The 16,053-nt window shown below is 55.3% G+C and overlaps 1 protein-coding gene across 1 annotated transcript; it reads right to left on the reverse strand.

The window, feature by feature from the left end:
• Nucleotides 1–122: 122 nt before the first annotated feature.
• Nucleotides 123–7,372, reverse strand: ZBTB7A (zinc finger and BTB domain containing 7A). The gene is made up of 2 exons (XM_010005599.1): nucleotides 6,171–7,372; nucleotides 123–667 (listed from the first exon to the last, which is right to left on the reverse strand). Exons 1-2 carry the CDS (start codon nucleotides 7,361–7,363, stop codon nucleotides 223–225), a joined length of 1,638 nt encoding a protein of 545 aa, XP_010003901.1. The 5' UTR covers nucleotides 7,364–7,372; the 3' UTR covers nucleotides 123–222.
• Nucleotides 7,373–16,053: the final 8,681 nt, after the last annotated feature.

The following is a 16,053-nucleotide window of genomic DNA, read 5'->3' on the forward strand; positions in this document are numbered from 1 at the left end:
GGAGGGAGGGAAGATGAGGGGGTGGGGGGGCGCCCTGTTTAGGATGGGAAGATTGGAAACATAATATATATATATATAGATTAATTTTGTTTGTGGTTTGTGGGGTTTTTCCTTTAAAAAAAGGGAAGAGAAACGTCTGGAAAGAGAAAAAAAAAAATCGGAGGAAAAGTACTAACTAGATTTTGTGACACTTGGTTGTTTTGTGTGTGTTTTTTTTGGTTTTTAGGAGAGTCCTGGTGTGTTACCCTCCACAGACCCTCCTGCTACATTCAATCCTGCCTCTTGGTTATTGGAATTCTCCTCAAAGTGCTGCTGCTCCTGCAGGGTGTCCTCTGATTCTTGACTCTCCCCACCGGCCTGGTAACTTCCATCCTCCGCGTTTCCCGTCGGGGTGGGTGGTAAAACTCCTCCAGCATCTCTCACCCGAGGTTTCCGCCCTCTCCGGGATGGGATCCCGTTGCATCCATCTTTTTTAAGGTGCCTGTGCAAGTGGTCGGAGCGGACGAAAGTCTTGAAGCAGCTGTCACACTGGTAGGGCCTGAGGCCGGTGTGGACGCGCATGTGGTTCTTCAGGTCGTAGTTGTGGGCGAAGGCGGCGCCGCACTGCTGGCACAGGTAGGGCTTCTCACCCGTGTGCTTCCTCATGTGCACCTTCAGCTTGTCCTGTCTGAGGGGGGGGAGAGGGTCAGAGAGGTGTCCCCGGGGTGGGGGGGATAAGGGAGGAAGAGGGGAAGGGGGAAGGGGAGGTTTCGGGGAGAGCGGGGGAGTGGGATTTGGTGCTGGGTAAGTTTTGGTGCTGGGTGGGATTTGGGGATGGGTCAGTTTTGGGGATGGGTGGGATTTGGTGCTGTGTGGGATTTGGGGATGGGTCAGTTTTGGTGCTGGATGGGATTTGGGGGTGGATGGGCTTTGGTGCTGAGTGGGATTTGGTGCTGGGTAAGTTTTGGTGCTGGGTGGGATTTGGGGATGGGTCAGTTTTGGGGATGGGTGGGATTTGGTGCTGTGTGGGATTTGGGGATGGGTCAGTTTTGGTGCTGGATGGGATTTGGGGGTGGATGGGCTTTGGTGCTGAGTGGGATTTGGTGCTGGGTAAGTTTTGGTGCTGGGTGGGATTTGGGGATGGGTCAGTTTTGGTGCTGGGTGGGATTTGGTGCTGAGTGGGATTTGGGGATGGGTGGGATTTGGTGCTGGGTGAGTTTTGGTGCTGGGTGGGTATCAGCCAGTATGGGGCTGAGCACTGGTCCTGGGTTGAGCTTTGGTGCTGGGTGGGCTTTGGGGCTGGGTGGGCAACAGCCAGTATGGGGCTTAGCACTGGTACTGAGGTGAACTTTGGTGCTGGGTGGGATTTGGGGATGGGTGGGATTTGGTGCTAGGTAAATTTTGGTGCTGGGTGGGCTTTGGGGATGGGTGGGATTTGGGAACGAGGTGGGATTTGGGGATGGGTGAGCATCAGCCAGTGTGGGGGTGAGCTTTGGTGCTGGGTGGGATTTGGTGCTAGGTAAATTTTGGTGCTGAGTGGGACTCGGGGATGGGTGGGATTTGGGGATGAGGTGGGATTTGGGGATGGGTGAGCATCAGCCAGTGTGGGGGTGAGCTTTGGTGCTGGGTGGGCAACAGCCAGTATGAGGCTGAGCACTGATACTGGGGTGAGTTTTGGTGCTGGGTGGGATTTGGTGCTGAGCTGAGCTTTGGTGCTGGGTACAATTTGGGGGTGATCTTTGGTGCTGGGGTGAGTTTTGGTGCTGGGTGGGATTTGGGGGGTGGGTGCGTTTTGGTGCTGGGACTGAGCATCAGCCAGTATGGGGCTGAGTTTTGGTACTGGGGTGAGTTTTGGTGCTGGCATGAGTTTTTTGGTGCTGGACTGAGCTTCCGTACTGGGATGAGCACTACCTGGTATGGGGCTGAGCATCACCCAGTATGGGGCTAAGCTTTGGTACTGGGACAAGCATTGGTACTGGGATGAACACTGGTACTGGGCTGAGCATCACCTAGTGTGGGGCTGAGCACTGCCCACTATGGGGCTAAGCTTTGGTACTGGGATGAGCATTACCCAGTATGGAACCAAGCATCACCTGGTATTGGGCAGAGCACCACCCAGTATGGAGCTGAGCACCACCTAGTGTGGGACTGAACATCTCCCAGTATGGGCCTGAGCATCTCCCAGTACAGGCCTGAGCATCTCCCAGTACAGGGCTGAGCACTGCCCAGTAGGGGGCTGAACACGACCTGGTGTGGAGCTGAGCACCACCTGCTATGGGGCTGAGCATCTCCCAGTGTGGGCCTGAGCATCACCCAGTATGGGGCTGAGCACTGTTATGGTTCCCTGAGCACTGGTACAGGGCCTGAGCACTGGTTGGTACTGGGCTGAGCACTGGTTCTGGGCTCAGCATCCCCCAGGGCTGAGCTGCTGCTGCTCCCAGGATTGGGGCAGGATCCAGGCCCAGGGCCAAGGTGGCCACGTGAGCTGTGGCCTCTGCTGCTTCCTGGAGGAAAAAACCAGGCATGAAGTATGTGGTGGGGCTGTGCCGAACACCATCCTGCTCACAGCACCATCCTGCCCAAAAACACACCCAGCCCCATCCCAAAATCCAGGGGAAGGGTCTCACCTCTCCTGCAGGGAACAGGCAGCCCCCAGCAGCCACCTCCACCCCTCAGGACACACATTCTGGCAGTACCAGGGCCCCAAAAGCCCCAAATCTTACAAGTCCCAAACACCAAGGACATGTCCACCTCACCAGCCCCATCCCAAGATCCAGGGGAAGGGTCTCACCTCTCCTGCAGGGAACAGGCAGCCCCCAACCCAGAGCAGCAACCTCCACCCCTCAGGACACTCGTTCTGGCAGCACCAGGACCCAAAAAGCCCCAAATCTTACCAGTTCCAACCACCAAGGACGTGTCCACCTCAATTTAATGCAGCTCCTAGAGGAGCTTGGAACTGTTGGGAGGGGTGTTGGGTGGTTTGCTGAACACAGCAGGGTCCACAGCAACAGCTTTCATTTTTAAAATGTTTTAATAGTGTAGATAAAGTGTAAAAATCTGTAAATAGGGGTAGGTTTTTCTAAAAATCCCACTGGCCTTTCCTTCAGATGATTTTCAGAGCAACGTTGTTGCTCCTCCCCCCCTGAGAAGGCAGAGGAACCAGGAAGCAAAAAAACTCGGTGTTAACCACCAGGCTCTGCTCCCCACCCAGCAAGGGGCGGGGGGGAGTGACAGGGAAACACCCTGGGTAAAAACACTCTAGGTTTGGGACTTCAGCCCAAAAGGTCCTTCAAGAGTGGGGGCAGCTCCCCCAGGCCATGGGCCAGGCCCCTTGAGCCTGCTGGGATCTGCAGCAGGTTTAATGGCCACCAGATTTGTTAGGATGAAATGTGCTCTAAGTGTCTGGGCTGAGGATGGGGAAGGAGAGAAGAGGGAAGGAAGGCAAAATAAAATGACAAAATGAGGGAGAAAAGAAGGATGGGGGAGTGGTGGGTCAGCCTGGCACCTGTTTTTAGGTTGGGGGCTCTGAGATCAGGCTTTAGGGCACAGCCTGGGGGAGAAGCAGCAAAAAGCACCTCATGGACTTGGCCACCAACAGCAGGGCTGAGCAGATGGGACCAGGGTCACCGGTGCCCAGTGTTTCCATCCTGCCATCCCAGGGGACAAGGCTGGTCCAGCCCCAGGAAGCAGCCCTGGGCAGAAGGAGCTGGGAACCCACTGCCACTCTGGGCAGCAGCTCCAAGGGAGATTTTCCAGGGACACCCAAGTCCAGCTGAGCTGGGGGGTGAGACACAGGATGGGACACAAGGAGGCCCAGCTCAGTTCCCTGTCCCCTGCCAACTGCAGAAAGAAGCAGGGGGATATATTTTGGGTGGAAAACAGTGTATTATGTACCAGCCTTTTTTAGAGCAGCTGGAATAGTTTCCACTCTGTCCTCTGCAGTGCCAGGCCCTCCCAGGAGCCCCCACATCCAACACCCACAGCAAGAGGGTGACGTGGAAAAGCAAGGAGGTGGCATCGCCCCCACTGACCTGCTGCTCCCCCCAGATAACCCCACGGCTCCCCTCATCCAGAAGGCTGCTGGAGACCCCCCCCCAGGACCTCCCCACTCCCTGGGGCTCCCAGGCATGGCAGGAGCTGGAGCAGGGCTGGCATCCTGCCCCCGCCATTATCTGCATTCCTCAGCAGCGGGGCTGGGTGCGGCCCCATGGCAGGGAGGGGGCCACCCGGGGGCAGGACGTGGCCTCCAGCTCCATCCCACAGGAGACACCTGCTCCATGGGCTGCTGGAGGTGAGGACCAGCCCCATGGATCCCCACCCCCCCCAGCCTCCCTGGGCCCTCCCAGGGATGAAGCTGCAGGGAAGCGAAGCAGGACTGGCAAGGCTTGGGAGATCTGTGGGATTTCCAGGGAAGCTGTGGCTGCCCCATCCCTGGCAGTGTTGAAGGGCAGGTTGGATGGGGCTTGGAGCAACCTGGGCTCGTGGGAGGTGTCCCTGCCCATGCAGGGGGGTTGGAACTGGGTGGTCTTTAAGGTCCCTTCTAACCCAAACCATTCTAGGATTCCATGACTGTATGACTCTGCAGACACCAGATGGCCATTTCAGGGCTGGAAAATGAACAGCCAGGAATTTGAAGCCTTTCCTGAGAGATGTGAGAAGAAGAAGGTGCAGATAAGCCACCCATGCTTGTGCTGAATCCCAAAGACCAGCTGCTTCAGCCATCCAGAACCTGGAGCTTTTGGTTCAGTTTTAAAAATCCCCTTTCCTAACCCTCCTTCTTGGATGTCTGTGAAGTGTCTTTTCACATCAGTGCTGACCCTGGGAGAAAACTGGCTTGATATTAAGGGTGGGATGAGCTCAGTTGTTGTCAGTCTGGAATTGAAATGATTCTTGAAATCATCTTGCAGAGCAGAGCAGCTCAGAGCAGTTTTCTGCAGCAGAAGGGATTTTGGGGGGCACAGGAGCAGGACGTGGGTGCTTCATATTTGTCACAGGGTCCTGCTGCTTGGCTCTATGTGGTGGCATCTCCCCCAAGTTCAAGGTAAAGATGCCCTGGGAGCTCTGAACATATTAACATCAGATGAAGTATCTTGACATCTTAGATCCCAGTGTGTTAGTGGTGTCAGGGTGAAGGTGAGCAGTGCAGAAAGGGGAATAATGCTGTAATTTCTCTTCTCTCCAGCAAAAGTGATTCTGCTTTAGAATTTCTTGCATTACAGGTCTTCCTTTAGACTTTTCAACCATCACATCACTGCTGGCAATGAGCCTGTGTCCAGGTAGCAAATACCAGTATCAGGGAAGGGTGGTGTAACTGGGGAATCTTGCTCAGCCTTTGGGAGCACTGGGGCCCCCCACAGCCCAGCCTTTCTGCACATGGGGATCCAGGAGGTGGTTGGAACTAGATGGTCTTTAAGGTCCCTTCCAACCCAAACCCTTCCATGATTCTATGATTCCCACAGGCAGGCTGAGTCCTCTCTGCCCACAGAGCCCCTCAGCAGGGCTGAGGGGGTGGGGAACAGGGGTGAGACCCCCACCCCAGCGAGAGACCAGCGCGGGGGCGGCGCCACGACGCGTGGACTGGAGTGAACTGGAGCAAAGGAACAATATCCCCTTTCTTCAGCGCTTCCCGTGGCTGAGGGAAGGAGGAGAGGAACCCTGATCAGAAACAGCGCCGGGGGCTGAACCAGGGCAGGGGCTGGGGCTGTGTGGTGGCTGAGGTGGCCACGGCTCAGCCCGTTAGGGTTCACCAAGAGTGGACAGGAGCAGTGTGGGCTCCAGCCTCCTCCCAGCCCAACCACTGGAGCTCCCCGCTCGCCCCACGGAGCCATTTCTAAATGACTCTTGATTTGCCTCAACCCCAAATGCCTTGGCCATGAGGAAAACACCAAGGGCTGCAGCTCCGTTCTATCAACCACATTATTGGGCCTCCCCAGAAGGCCACACCTGGCCAGGTTTCCAGCTGAGCTCAGCAATTCAGGACAGCACTGGCCACCAAGTCACGCCCCTCAAGATATCTCACAAGACACCCGAATTGCTCTTCTCTCTGGAAGACTCTGCCCTTCATAACCAACCTGCCCGTTTAGATGGGAATCAGTCGAGCAGCTGAAATAAAACTGCCCAAGCCCAGCCCAGGGATGGTCCCCTGGAAGGCCCAGAGCTGCTCTGGTGTGACAGCCCCGCTCGCTCCTCACCTGGTGAACCGGACTTTGCAGATGTTGCACTCGTAGGGCTTCTCCCCGGTGTGGGTGCGGATGTGGCGCGGCAGCTTGCCAGCCCCCTGGATCACCTTCTCACAGATGGGGCACTTTTGGAATGCTTTTGCCCTGATCTTCTTCTCCACCTTCTGGGACCAGGACGGGTAGACGTCGCCCTCGCTCGAACTGCCAAAATATTTCAAGTAATAATCCATGACCCCGTCGTCGTCCTTGCGGTCGTCCTCCCCGAGCTGCTGTCTCCCCACGGAATTCATCATCTGCTGCAGCAGGGCGCTGGCAGCCAAGCCATCCTCCACCTTCACATCATCCTCCATCTCTGCTCCAGGAGGAATGAAGCTGGGGGAGTCACCAGCTTCTTGCTGGTCCAGAGATCCCCCTGGGGTCCCCTCCTCTTCTCCCGGCGTGGCCAGGCCACGGCTGCTGTAATGTCCGTTCTGAGAAGGTGAAAACAAGGAGCCAGGAGCTGCTGCCTCCTCCTCCTCTCTGTCCAGCCACATGGCTGGGTTGCTGTCAGGGTCACAGTCATTCACCTTTGGTCTTTCGTTTAGGGAGGCTTGCGAGTAGAAGTCCATGCCATTGCAGTCCAGCTCCTCCTCCTCCTCTTTGCATTGGAAGTTCAGTTTCTGAAGGTCTCTCAACTCTGGGTTGGTCCACGGAAAGCTGCCTTGGTGGCCGTTGACGGGGTTGCTCTGGAAGAACTCCAGGTACTCTTTTGCTCTGAGATGGTTCCTCTGATCAATTTGATCTACTGTATCCATCTGGTCATTTTTGGCCAGAATCTTCCTGTCCAGGAGATCCGTGCAAACATCCCTGACGGCCGGGATCTCCAGCAGGGTGGCTGCGTTCAGGATGTCGTTGACGTTGGAAGTGCTGACGGTGAGGGTCGCGGTGTAGGCGAACTCCAGCAGGGCCGACAGGGCGTCCGCGCTCACAAAGTCTATCTCATACACGTTCTGCTGGTCCACCACTAACCCTGAGGTGAAGAGCTTCTTGAAGTACTGGCTGCAGGCCGCCAGGACGGAGCGGTGGGTGGGGAACTCCTGGCCTTCCACCAAGATGACCACGTCGCACAGCAGCCCGTTGTTGCGCTGCTCGTTCAGGCTGCTGAGGATGTCGCTGCTGTGATCGGGGAACGGGATCCCTATGGGGCCGTCCACGCCACCCGCCATCTTCGATGCAAAAGGCTGGGAGAGGAGGAAAGGACAATGAGTCAGGAGGGCTCCCACCACCTGGAGGCATCACATCTGGCAGGGAAACTGCCCGGGCAGAGCAGGAACCCCTGGGCCAAGGCCAGCCTGCCCTGCAGAGAGCACCAGCTGCGGGTTCGGGTGCCCTCAGCACCTCTCCAGTCCTGCCCGGCACCTGAGACACACACAGCAGGGGAGGATGGACCCATTCTTACCTGCACTCTGGGAAAGGAGGAGAAACACAGCCCAGGTGCTCTCCCAGCTGAATTAGCACGGACCTGGGCCAGGGCTGGCAAGCCCAGGGTTCACAGCATCTGGACCATGCTGGCAGGCGTGCCTGGCATGGGCTACAGAGGCTTCAGCCTCACCAGTGGAGCCCAGTCCACTCCTGGGAGTATTTCCCAATCCCACCACTTCTACTGGAGAACTCCCCTGCTCATTCAACCTCACTCTGCCCAGCTGGACTCCTGATACAACCATGTCATTGCTGGGAAAACCATTCCCACGGCTCATCCCTGGGCTGCCAGGGTCTGCAGGCATGCTTGGGGGGCTCTGGAAAGGGCACAGGAGCCAGCTCAGTGCTCAAGGACACTGGTGTGAGTGCAACAGGGGAACCCTGACCCCCCCAGCCTGCTGCTGGGGGCCTTTCACAAAGAGCCAGGCTTCAACACTTCAACCCAAGGCACCCAACTGCACCCACCCCATGAGCAGGAGCCCCTGGGGTGGTTGGAGAGTGGTCCCACCACACACCAACACCAGCCCCCCTCAACCTCAGAAAGGCTCCAACAGAAGCAGCAGGGTTATTTTTTTTCTCCAGTGCTGAGGGTTTGTTTGGGAAAAGGTAAATAAATCACTCCTGATGCTCTTGCACAGCAGAAATGGATCCACTTGACTTCACACACATCCCCCCCTCCAGAGGTTCTCCAGAGGGAACCAGCAGCTCTGCTGGGAAGGGATCCCCCTTTTCCAGGAGAGGGGCCAGACATGGGCAACAGTGAAACCAGCCCAGCTTCACCCCGCTGCCCACCTCCCCAAATTCCCAAAATTGGGAATAACACTTCCCTCCTCTCTGCCCATAAATCCATATATTTGCCACCCCCCAACCCCAAGATCCTCAGGGCCCAACACAACCTGCAGCACATCCACGCACCCATCATTTGGTTACTAACACACCTTGGGCACAGGTGTAAGGATCTCAGTCCCCAGTTTGCAGGTGGGGAAACTGAGGCACGGGAAGAAGGGGCCTGCCCCATGGGCTGGGGAGGGAGATGGATGAGTCAGGAGGACATCCAGAAGTAATTAGACAGGAAGCAACTCCCAGCACCACATTAAGAGCACAGAGAGCCAAATAACTCTGGCTTCCCAACACCCCCCCCCATATTCCAGGCTGGCCTGCAGATTTCTCAGTATTCTTCATCTTTGCTTATTTTTCAAAAAAACTTCATGAATCCAAGGGGAAAAAAAAATAAAAAGAAGGAATTTCTGCACCTTTTTGTTTCATAGGGAGCAAACACAAAAGGCAGGTCCTGTGGTAGCTCTGAGTCTGAACCCCCACACCCCTCAATATTGAACAGAAAGCACCACCAAGCTGATCACAGGAATGTGATGGGGGCTCAGGGTGGGGGGCAAGGACCTGGAAAGCCAGGTAAGCTGCACAGGGCAGCACATCCTGCCATGAAGACCAAGGACCAAAGCAAGGTGGCTTTCCCAGGGCTCCTGGAGCAAAGGAACCAACTCCAGAGCTGGCTCCTCAGGGCTCCTGCAGCCCCAGGATTGGGGCTCAAAGCCACATTTCCCAGGGTCTTTTAAATAAGAGGTTCTTGACAGGGAGGAAAAGGAGATTGGATGGCTGAGAGCAGCTTGGGGACTAGGAGAGCCAGCACCTCTCCAAACTCAGGCATCAGCTTCAGGTGTGACCTTGGACAAGGTCACCACTTCTCTGTGCCCACAGGGGGTCCAAGGGACCCACCCCCCAGGTCTCCAAGGGACTCCCAAGCCTCCCAAGCAGCCAGGCTACAACTGGCAAGGCCTCCACTGCCTCAGCATTACATTCCCAGCAGGGCAGAACCTCCCAAACCCCCCCAACCTGAGCTACCACAGCACGTTGCTCCCCAGAAAAGCAGGTCTGATACCTCTACCCAGCCCCCAACACCTCCTACACTCAGGAAAGGATGTTAGAGCCTTCTCCCCCTTCCTTCCCCTGTAGATTAGATGCTGTACAGAGATTTTCTTCCCCCCTACAAAGAGAATTTGAGCTGTGTGAAGCACTTGGAAGCTTCAGGCAACAGTCTCTGGGCAGGCAAAGCTTCATCACCCACACAACCAGGCTTTGTCGGCTGCGGTGCCCAGCTCTGGGATCGAGGGGGCCTGGGGGAGCAAGTCAGGCTGTGGAGGCAAGGTCACCCCCCCTCCCCAGTCAGGGGACTGGGACAATCAGCAGGACAGTGTGGGAACGGCTGCAGGGTCATGAGACTGCCGAGGGCTGGCATGGAAAGTTGTACAACTTTGCAACTCATTCTCCTCGCACAACACGCCCTTTGTGTCCCTCGTCTGCGGTGGCTGAGAACGTCGAGGGGCTGCCCTGAGCCCCCCAGGAATGGCCATGGCCTGAGACCACTGGGCTCCCTCCCTGGGTGCCCTTCAAAAAACATAATAAATCACAACCTGGTCCCTTTTCAGGGGGTGAACAGCCCCAGTATGAAAGCCCACGCAGAGCTGGGTGGCGCAGAGGATTAGTAACAAGAGATGGAGCCTTCCACCTTTACAGGTTCAAAAAAAGTAAATCCACAAGCCAACCCCCCAGGAGCAGGCACAGGGCACAGTACCATGTTGAGGGGTTGGGTGAAATCCCCTCGGAAAGGCCTTACAGATGACAAGTGACCAAAAACCACTGGCACAACCACCAGCTCGTCACAGAATCACCAAACGGTGAAGGTTGGAAGGGACCTTAAAGATCATCAGGTTCCCACCTCCCTGCCATGAGCAAGGACACCTCCCACTAGACCAGGCTGCACAAGCCTCATCCAACCTGCCCTTCAACACCTCCAGGGTCCCCTCCCCGGCAAGGATAAGGTCTGAATGGGCCACCAAAGGGGAGCTCCAACTACTGACCTAAATTTCCCAGGCAGCTCTTTTCTCTCTCCGCGCCCCCCAACTGCCGAAGAGGCACGAGATGCTTGTTGTCCCAGACTGTGCGTCTCTGCAGGGCTGCAAAGATGCCACATTTCACCTCCAAGTTTGAGAAGCTCAGAAGTCACACTCAGATCCAACTCGTAGCAGCTGAAGGGGCCCCCGTCAACATAAAATATGGTCAGTTTGAAAGAGGGAGTTCACAACAATACCAGAGCTCTCCAATTTATTTACAAACCTTATTTACAAACCTGGACTGACATGACCCTGCATCCCTGACAACTCTGTTAACTCTGCACTTCCAAAACACCAACACCACCAAGCTCTGACTGCCCCCAGCCCCACAGCTGAGTCTGACACAAGCCCAGCCCAATTCCAGGCAGGAAAAGTGTCATTTTTTGATGTGACACCTGCTGCTGAACATGGAGTGAGCAAGGGAAACCCTCCCGTCTCCCCAGGAGGCTTTTCATGACAACCTTGAACATTCCACATCCAACTGGTTTCACACCAAGGCCAACTTCAGTTTGGTGGTGCTGCTCCTCAGCACTAAAGTTGTTGTTGTCTTAAGCTCAGACTATCAACTTTCCCCTTTCAGACCTACCAACCAAGCTGCAGAAGAGCAGAACAAAGCCTGAACCGAAACCCCTGAGCTTGCACTTGACTCACCTGGAGTCCATCGGGATGTCACCCAATCCCTCTCCTCCAGGAGTGCTGGAATTTGACATTTACATTCAAATGAGACGACCACATTAAGATGGGATCACAACCAAAAGTGCTGACAAAACACTGCTTAATTACTAGTCTTCCACACCACCTCAGTGGGGTTTGTTGTTTTCTTTCTTTCGCTTCTCTACCTTGCTTGAAAAAGCAGCTGGGCAGGGGAACCTGAGCAGCTGAAATATGAAGGAATGGGGTTGGAAAAGCTCAGTCACACCTGGTTAGCCAGGTATTAATCAATGCTTCCAACTTCACCCAGAAAAGATCCCAAAGGCAGGGATCTCCTCTTCCCCCCCTCCTCCCCCCCAAGGTGCCACCCACTCCAGGAGCACCCACGAGAAGCTTGAGCAACACTCGTGGGGCAGCAAGGGAGAAATTCTCCTCCCCTTTTCCACCCAACACCAGGGCAAAGGGCTGGAGGGCACTGCTGCAACCCACAGCGTGTGAGGTTCCTCGGGAATAACTGCCTTTTGGGCTCCAGCACGTGGTTATTTGGCCTCCTGGCAGCTCAAGGTGCCCAAGGAATGGGGATCACAAGTGGTTACACCCAGTTTTCTTGGAGGAACCAAGACAGCATCAGGGCAGACTCTGCCACAGCCCTGCTGTGAGCTAGAAAAGAATTATTAAAATAATGTTGCTACATTAGAAAATAAAACCCAACCACCAAGTCAGTGGTTTGCTGCCCAAGGCCCAAACATTATCCTAGCCCTCACTCCCCACTGCCTGGAGGAAGAGGCATTTTTTCCCTATGAATAGCTCACCCCAATTATAGGTCACACAATGCGAGGCCTTGTCTCTTCATATTTTGGGAGAAATCATCCCAGTTCTTCCTTTCCTTCTCCCAGCTGCATGGACCCATTTGAAAGCCTGGATCCCTGGAGATAAAACGCAGCTCTCTGGCCTTGTGGAGCATTGAGCCATCATCTCTGCTGACACCAAGCTCTGCAACATCCCAAGGACAAGCCCAAGCAGGTCTCCTTCTGCCCAGGATCCACCCTAAACTATGCAGAGGCCTTGGGAAACACACCTAGCACGAAGCAGCACAAAGCCAAGGAGGTGGGAAGAGGGTAGGCAGGAGGAAATGAAGGAGGGTGTTTTGCCTGCTTGGGAAAAGTCACTATTTCATCCCCTCTACGGGTGCTGTTAAAATTCAACTGCTCTCTCAAAGGAATGTGCTGTGGGCAGTTTAGTGCCAAACTATCTGAATTATGTGGACCTGCAAAGCAGATGCATGTTCCTCAGAGGAAGACCCTGCACATCAAGAGGAGCAACCTCCATTGTATGAAAATGCTAAGATAGAATCAAATGTATGTTTTGGGGTTCAAGACATCTTCCATTTTTTTATAAGGTAATGGGAAGAAATCCTTTGTGTTTAGCAGGTCACTGAGGCATCAGTAGCAAAAAGAAAGAATTCAGTCTGGTTTGTATCTTGGTTGGACATCGGATCAGGGGGAAAACACCAGAGGACACAAATGGCATGACCAAGATCATGCAGCTATTGAAGTGAGGAGATCAGAGCAGCCCCAGCATCCTGCAGATATCTGTGGCCTCTCTGTGGACAATATGGCTCTGTTTTCTGCAAAGAGGCAGCCCCCCCCAGGCCCCCCACAGCCCCAGCTGAAGGCACCAACCCTGGGAAGCATCTTCTTCCCCTTCCCCTCTCAATGGAGGGGCTCTGTTAGTGCAGCTGCAATCGCTGGGTTCATGACATGAAGGATCATCTCAGGAATGAGCCAGACCACATCAGGAGGGCTCGATTGGCTCCCGAGCAGGCACTGGGCTCCTGATCACACAACCAGACCAAACCACTGCTCCACCAGCTCTTCAAAACAGGCTGGTTTTGTTTTGATCCTTCCAATTCTGGAGCCCCCAACGTAAGGAAGACATGGAGCTCCTGGAGAGAGTCCAGAGGAGGCCACAGAGACGATCCAAGGGCTGGAGCAGCTCTGCTCTGGAGCCAGGCTGGGAGAGTTGGGGGTTCAGCCTGGAGAAGAGAAGGCTCCAGGGAGACCTTAGAGCACCTTCCAGGGCCTGAAGGGGCTCCAGGAAAGCTGGGGAGGGACTTGGGACAAGGGCAGGGAGGGAGAGGACAAGGGGGAAGGGATGAAAACTGGAAGAGGGAGATTGAGGTGAGACATGAGGAGGGAATTGTGGAGTGTGAGGGTGGTGAGAGCCTGGCCCAGGTTGCCCAGGGAAGCTGTGGCTGCCCCATCCCTGGCAGTGTTGAAGGGCAGGTTGGATGGGGCTTGGAGCAGCCTGGGCTGGTCACAGCTTTCCAACCACCCCCGCTTCACCGTCTCAAATTTATAGTGAAGTGGAAAAACAACCACCCTGCCATGACAACAGGTAGCCTGAGCTTCTCAGTCCCAGCCACCCAACCACCTCTGGTTTCAGCCCAACTCGATGAACCCGCACCTCTATCAGGTAAGCAAAGCAGCCAGGGCTTTCCCTGCTGCTGCCAGGTCTGACCTGCCAGGGAGGTTTGCCTCTCCCAGCTCTCTAGAAACATGTGCCTGGGCAGCAGAGGAAGCTCCAGCCGAGTCAACCCTCATTCTCAGACTGTTTCACACCAAGCAGCTGCCCAAGGTACATGGAAATCCTCCCAAAATCCTACAGATACATCAGCCACTGGTCCTTCAGCGTGGACCAGCACCAGATCCCTCATCTTAGAGGAGCCAAAGCACTTAAGGAGCCACATATCGACAGGGCAGAAACACCCAAACCCACCACAGACATAACGATCTCCAGGGCAGGATACACGAGGACTTAGCAGCAGAGAAGTTCAGACAGGAAAGGAGAATCCCACATCCTGCTGCTGCTGCTGCCAAGGGAACTCTGGTAGGAAGAATATCTGCTAATTGCTCCCACTGAAGCTGGGACCAAGAGCCAGAAGGCCCCTCATGCCCTCAACGAGCATCGTGGGGAACCTGAGCGACCACAAGTAATAAAGAACCTTGATTCTCCCCCAAAACAACCCCAGCACCTTGAAGGTGGGACCAAAGCCAGGAGTTGGCTTTGCTGAGGTGCTCTCCTCTGCTGGGGCTGGCCAAAAAGGGGCAGCTGTGCAGGGCTGGTGGAGCAGGGACAGCCCTCCCCCCCCCCCAAGGCCAGCCAGCCATTTCCTTGCTCGGGAAGGGCTGCATCCTGTGCTCCTCGAGAGGAGCCTGCCTAGGTCTGATAGATTTGGCAGAGCATCTAAACTGGGCTGGAAGAGCTGCATTGAAGAACTGGGATGAAGAAGTCCCAAGCCCCACCAGCATTTCAGCTGGGGTATTTAACCAGGCTATGAAGGGGTGACCACCAAGGCTCTCCTCAAGGTGACCCAGGGCCCAGCAGCTGGTGGATGGACAGGTTTTGGGGGCAGCTCAGCAAGCACCCTCAGGCCAATGGTGGCACCTCAACCCGCTTCTAATCTTTGGAGTATTCCAAACCAACCCCCTTCCCAGCCCTCACCACTGTGTCAGCAGTGGGAAGAAGGGAAGAACTTCATTGGGACACTGTGGTGGGGTCACGGTGACCGCTCATGCCGAGCCAGGAGCAGAGCAAGAGCAACTGGAAGGGAGATGTTGAATCCTGCAGGAGAGATGGTGGGACCACAATGGAGCAGGGAGATAGTGACTACCCAGGTAGAGCTGGTCTCCGTGGTGCTGTTAAATGAGAGGTTGGAGGTATGGGATTCCTCAGCAAGCTAGAGGAAATCATTAGGGACACTGCTATGGAGAGCACCAGGAAGAAAAGGGTTTGTTGCTCTTCATTTTCCAAAAGTGCTTGGATTTAAAGTGCTTTTCACACAAGGGCCCAGGAGAGAGATGTGGCTTTTTTCTAGCAGCATGGAGAGCAAAAGGACAAGTGCTGCTCAGGAAAGAGCTCATGACCACCACACCTTGAACACCAAATCCAGGGTCTGACCAACTGACTGACCCCCAACAATCCCACCCCTGCTTCCCTCCTGGCCCTCCCCAGTCAGGCTCCAGATGTTGATCCAAACTCCAACCTCTCAGCATAACCACAACAGAGAGGGTGTCACTGTGGGTGACTGGGAGAACTAAACCAAAACAAGCAAAGATAAAGTCACCTGCAGAAGTGCACAGGGCCCTCTCCAACATGTCCTGAGAGCTTGGGAGACAACTCAGCATCTCCCAGGATGAGGTCTAGGCTTTCATGGAAAAATGGCATTTATCACCCAGAGGAGAGACACAGCATGGGTCTATCTTTAAAGATGCTGGTGGTTTATTGCCACAATTAGACAGGCTGGGAGAGTTGGGAGGTTCAGCCTGGAGAAGAGAAGGCTCCAGGGAGACCTCAGAGCACCTTCCAGGGCCTGAAGGGGCTCCAGGAAAGCTGGGGAAGGACTTGGGACAAGGGCAGGGAGGGAGAGGACAAGGGGGGATGGATGAAAAGTGGCAGAGGGAGATTGAGGTGAGACATGAGGAGGGAATTGTGGAGTGTGAGGGTGGTGAGAGCCTGGCCCAGGTTGCCCAGGGAAGCTGTGGCTGCCCCATCCCTGGCAGTGTTGAAGGGCAGGTTGGATGGGGCTTGGAGCAACCTGGGCTGGTGGGAGGTGTCCCTGCCCATGCAGGGGGGTGGGACTGGATGATCTTGAAGGTTTCTTCCAAATCCAAATGAGTCTGGGATTCGATGACCCTGTGACACCAGACACGGGATGACCAAGGCCATGCTGGGTGGCACAGCAGAGGCCACCAACACCTGCAGCCGAGCAGGGCCTTCCTGGCAGAGCAGGGCAGGGCCTCGTGCGGCGCACGGGGAAGTTCTGCTTCCGCTGCAACATCAACTACTGGCAAAAACCAGAAGTCGACTCAGACCAC

Source organism: Chaetura pelagica, unplaced genomic scaffold (genome assembly GCF_000747805.2).
Source record: "Chaetura pelagica isolate M959 unplaced genomic scaffold, ChaPel_1.0 scaffold1199, whole genome shotgun sequence".
NCBI classification, from domain to species: Eukaryota; Metazoa; Chordata; class Aves; order Apodiformes; family Apodidae; genus Chaetura; species Chaetura pelagica.

Bases quoted from the DNA above. Each gene is read 5' to 3' on its own strand.
- ZBTB7A (XM_010005599.1), bottom strand. From the start codon at position 7,363: ATGGCGGGTGGCGTGGACGGCCCCATAGGGATCCCGTTCCCCGATCAC. The intron at 668-6,170 runs GTGAGGAGCGAG...CCCCCCCCTCAG, and splicing joins TGCAAAGTCCGGTTCACCAG to ACAGGACAAGCTGAAGGTGC.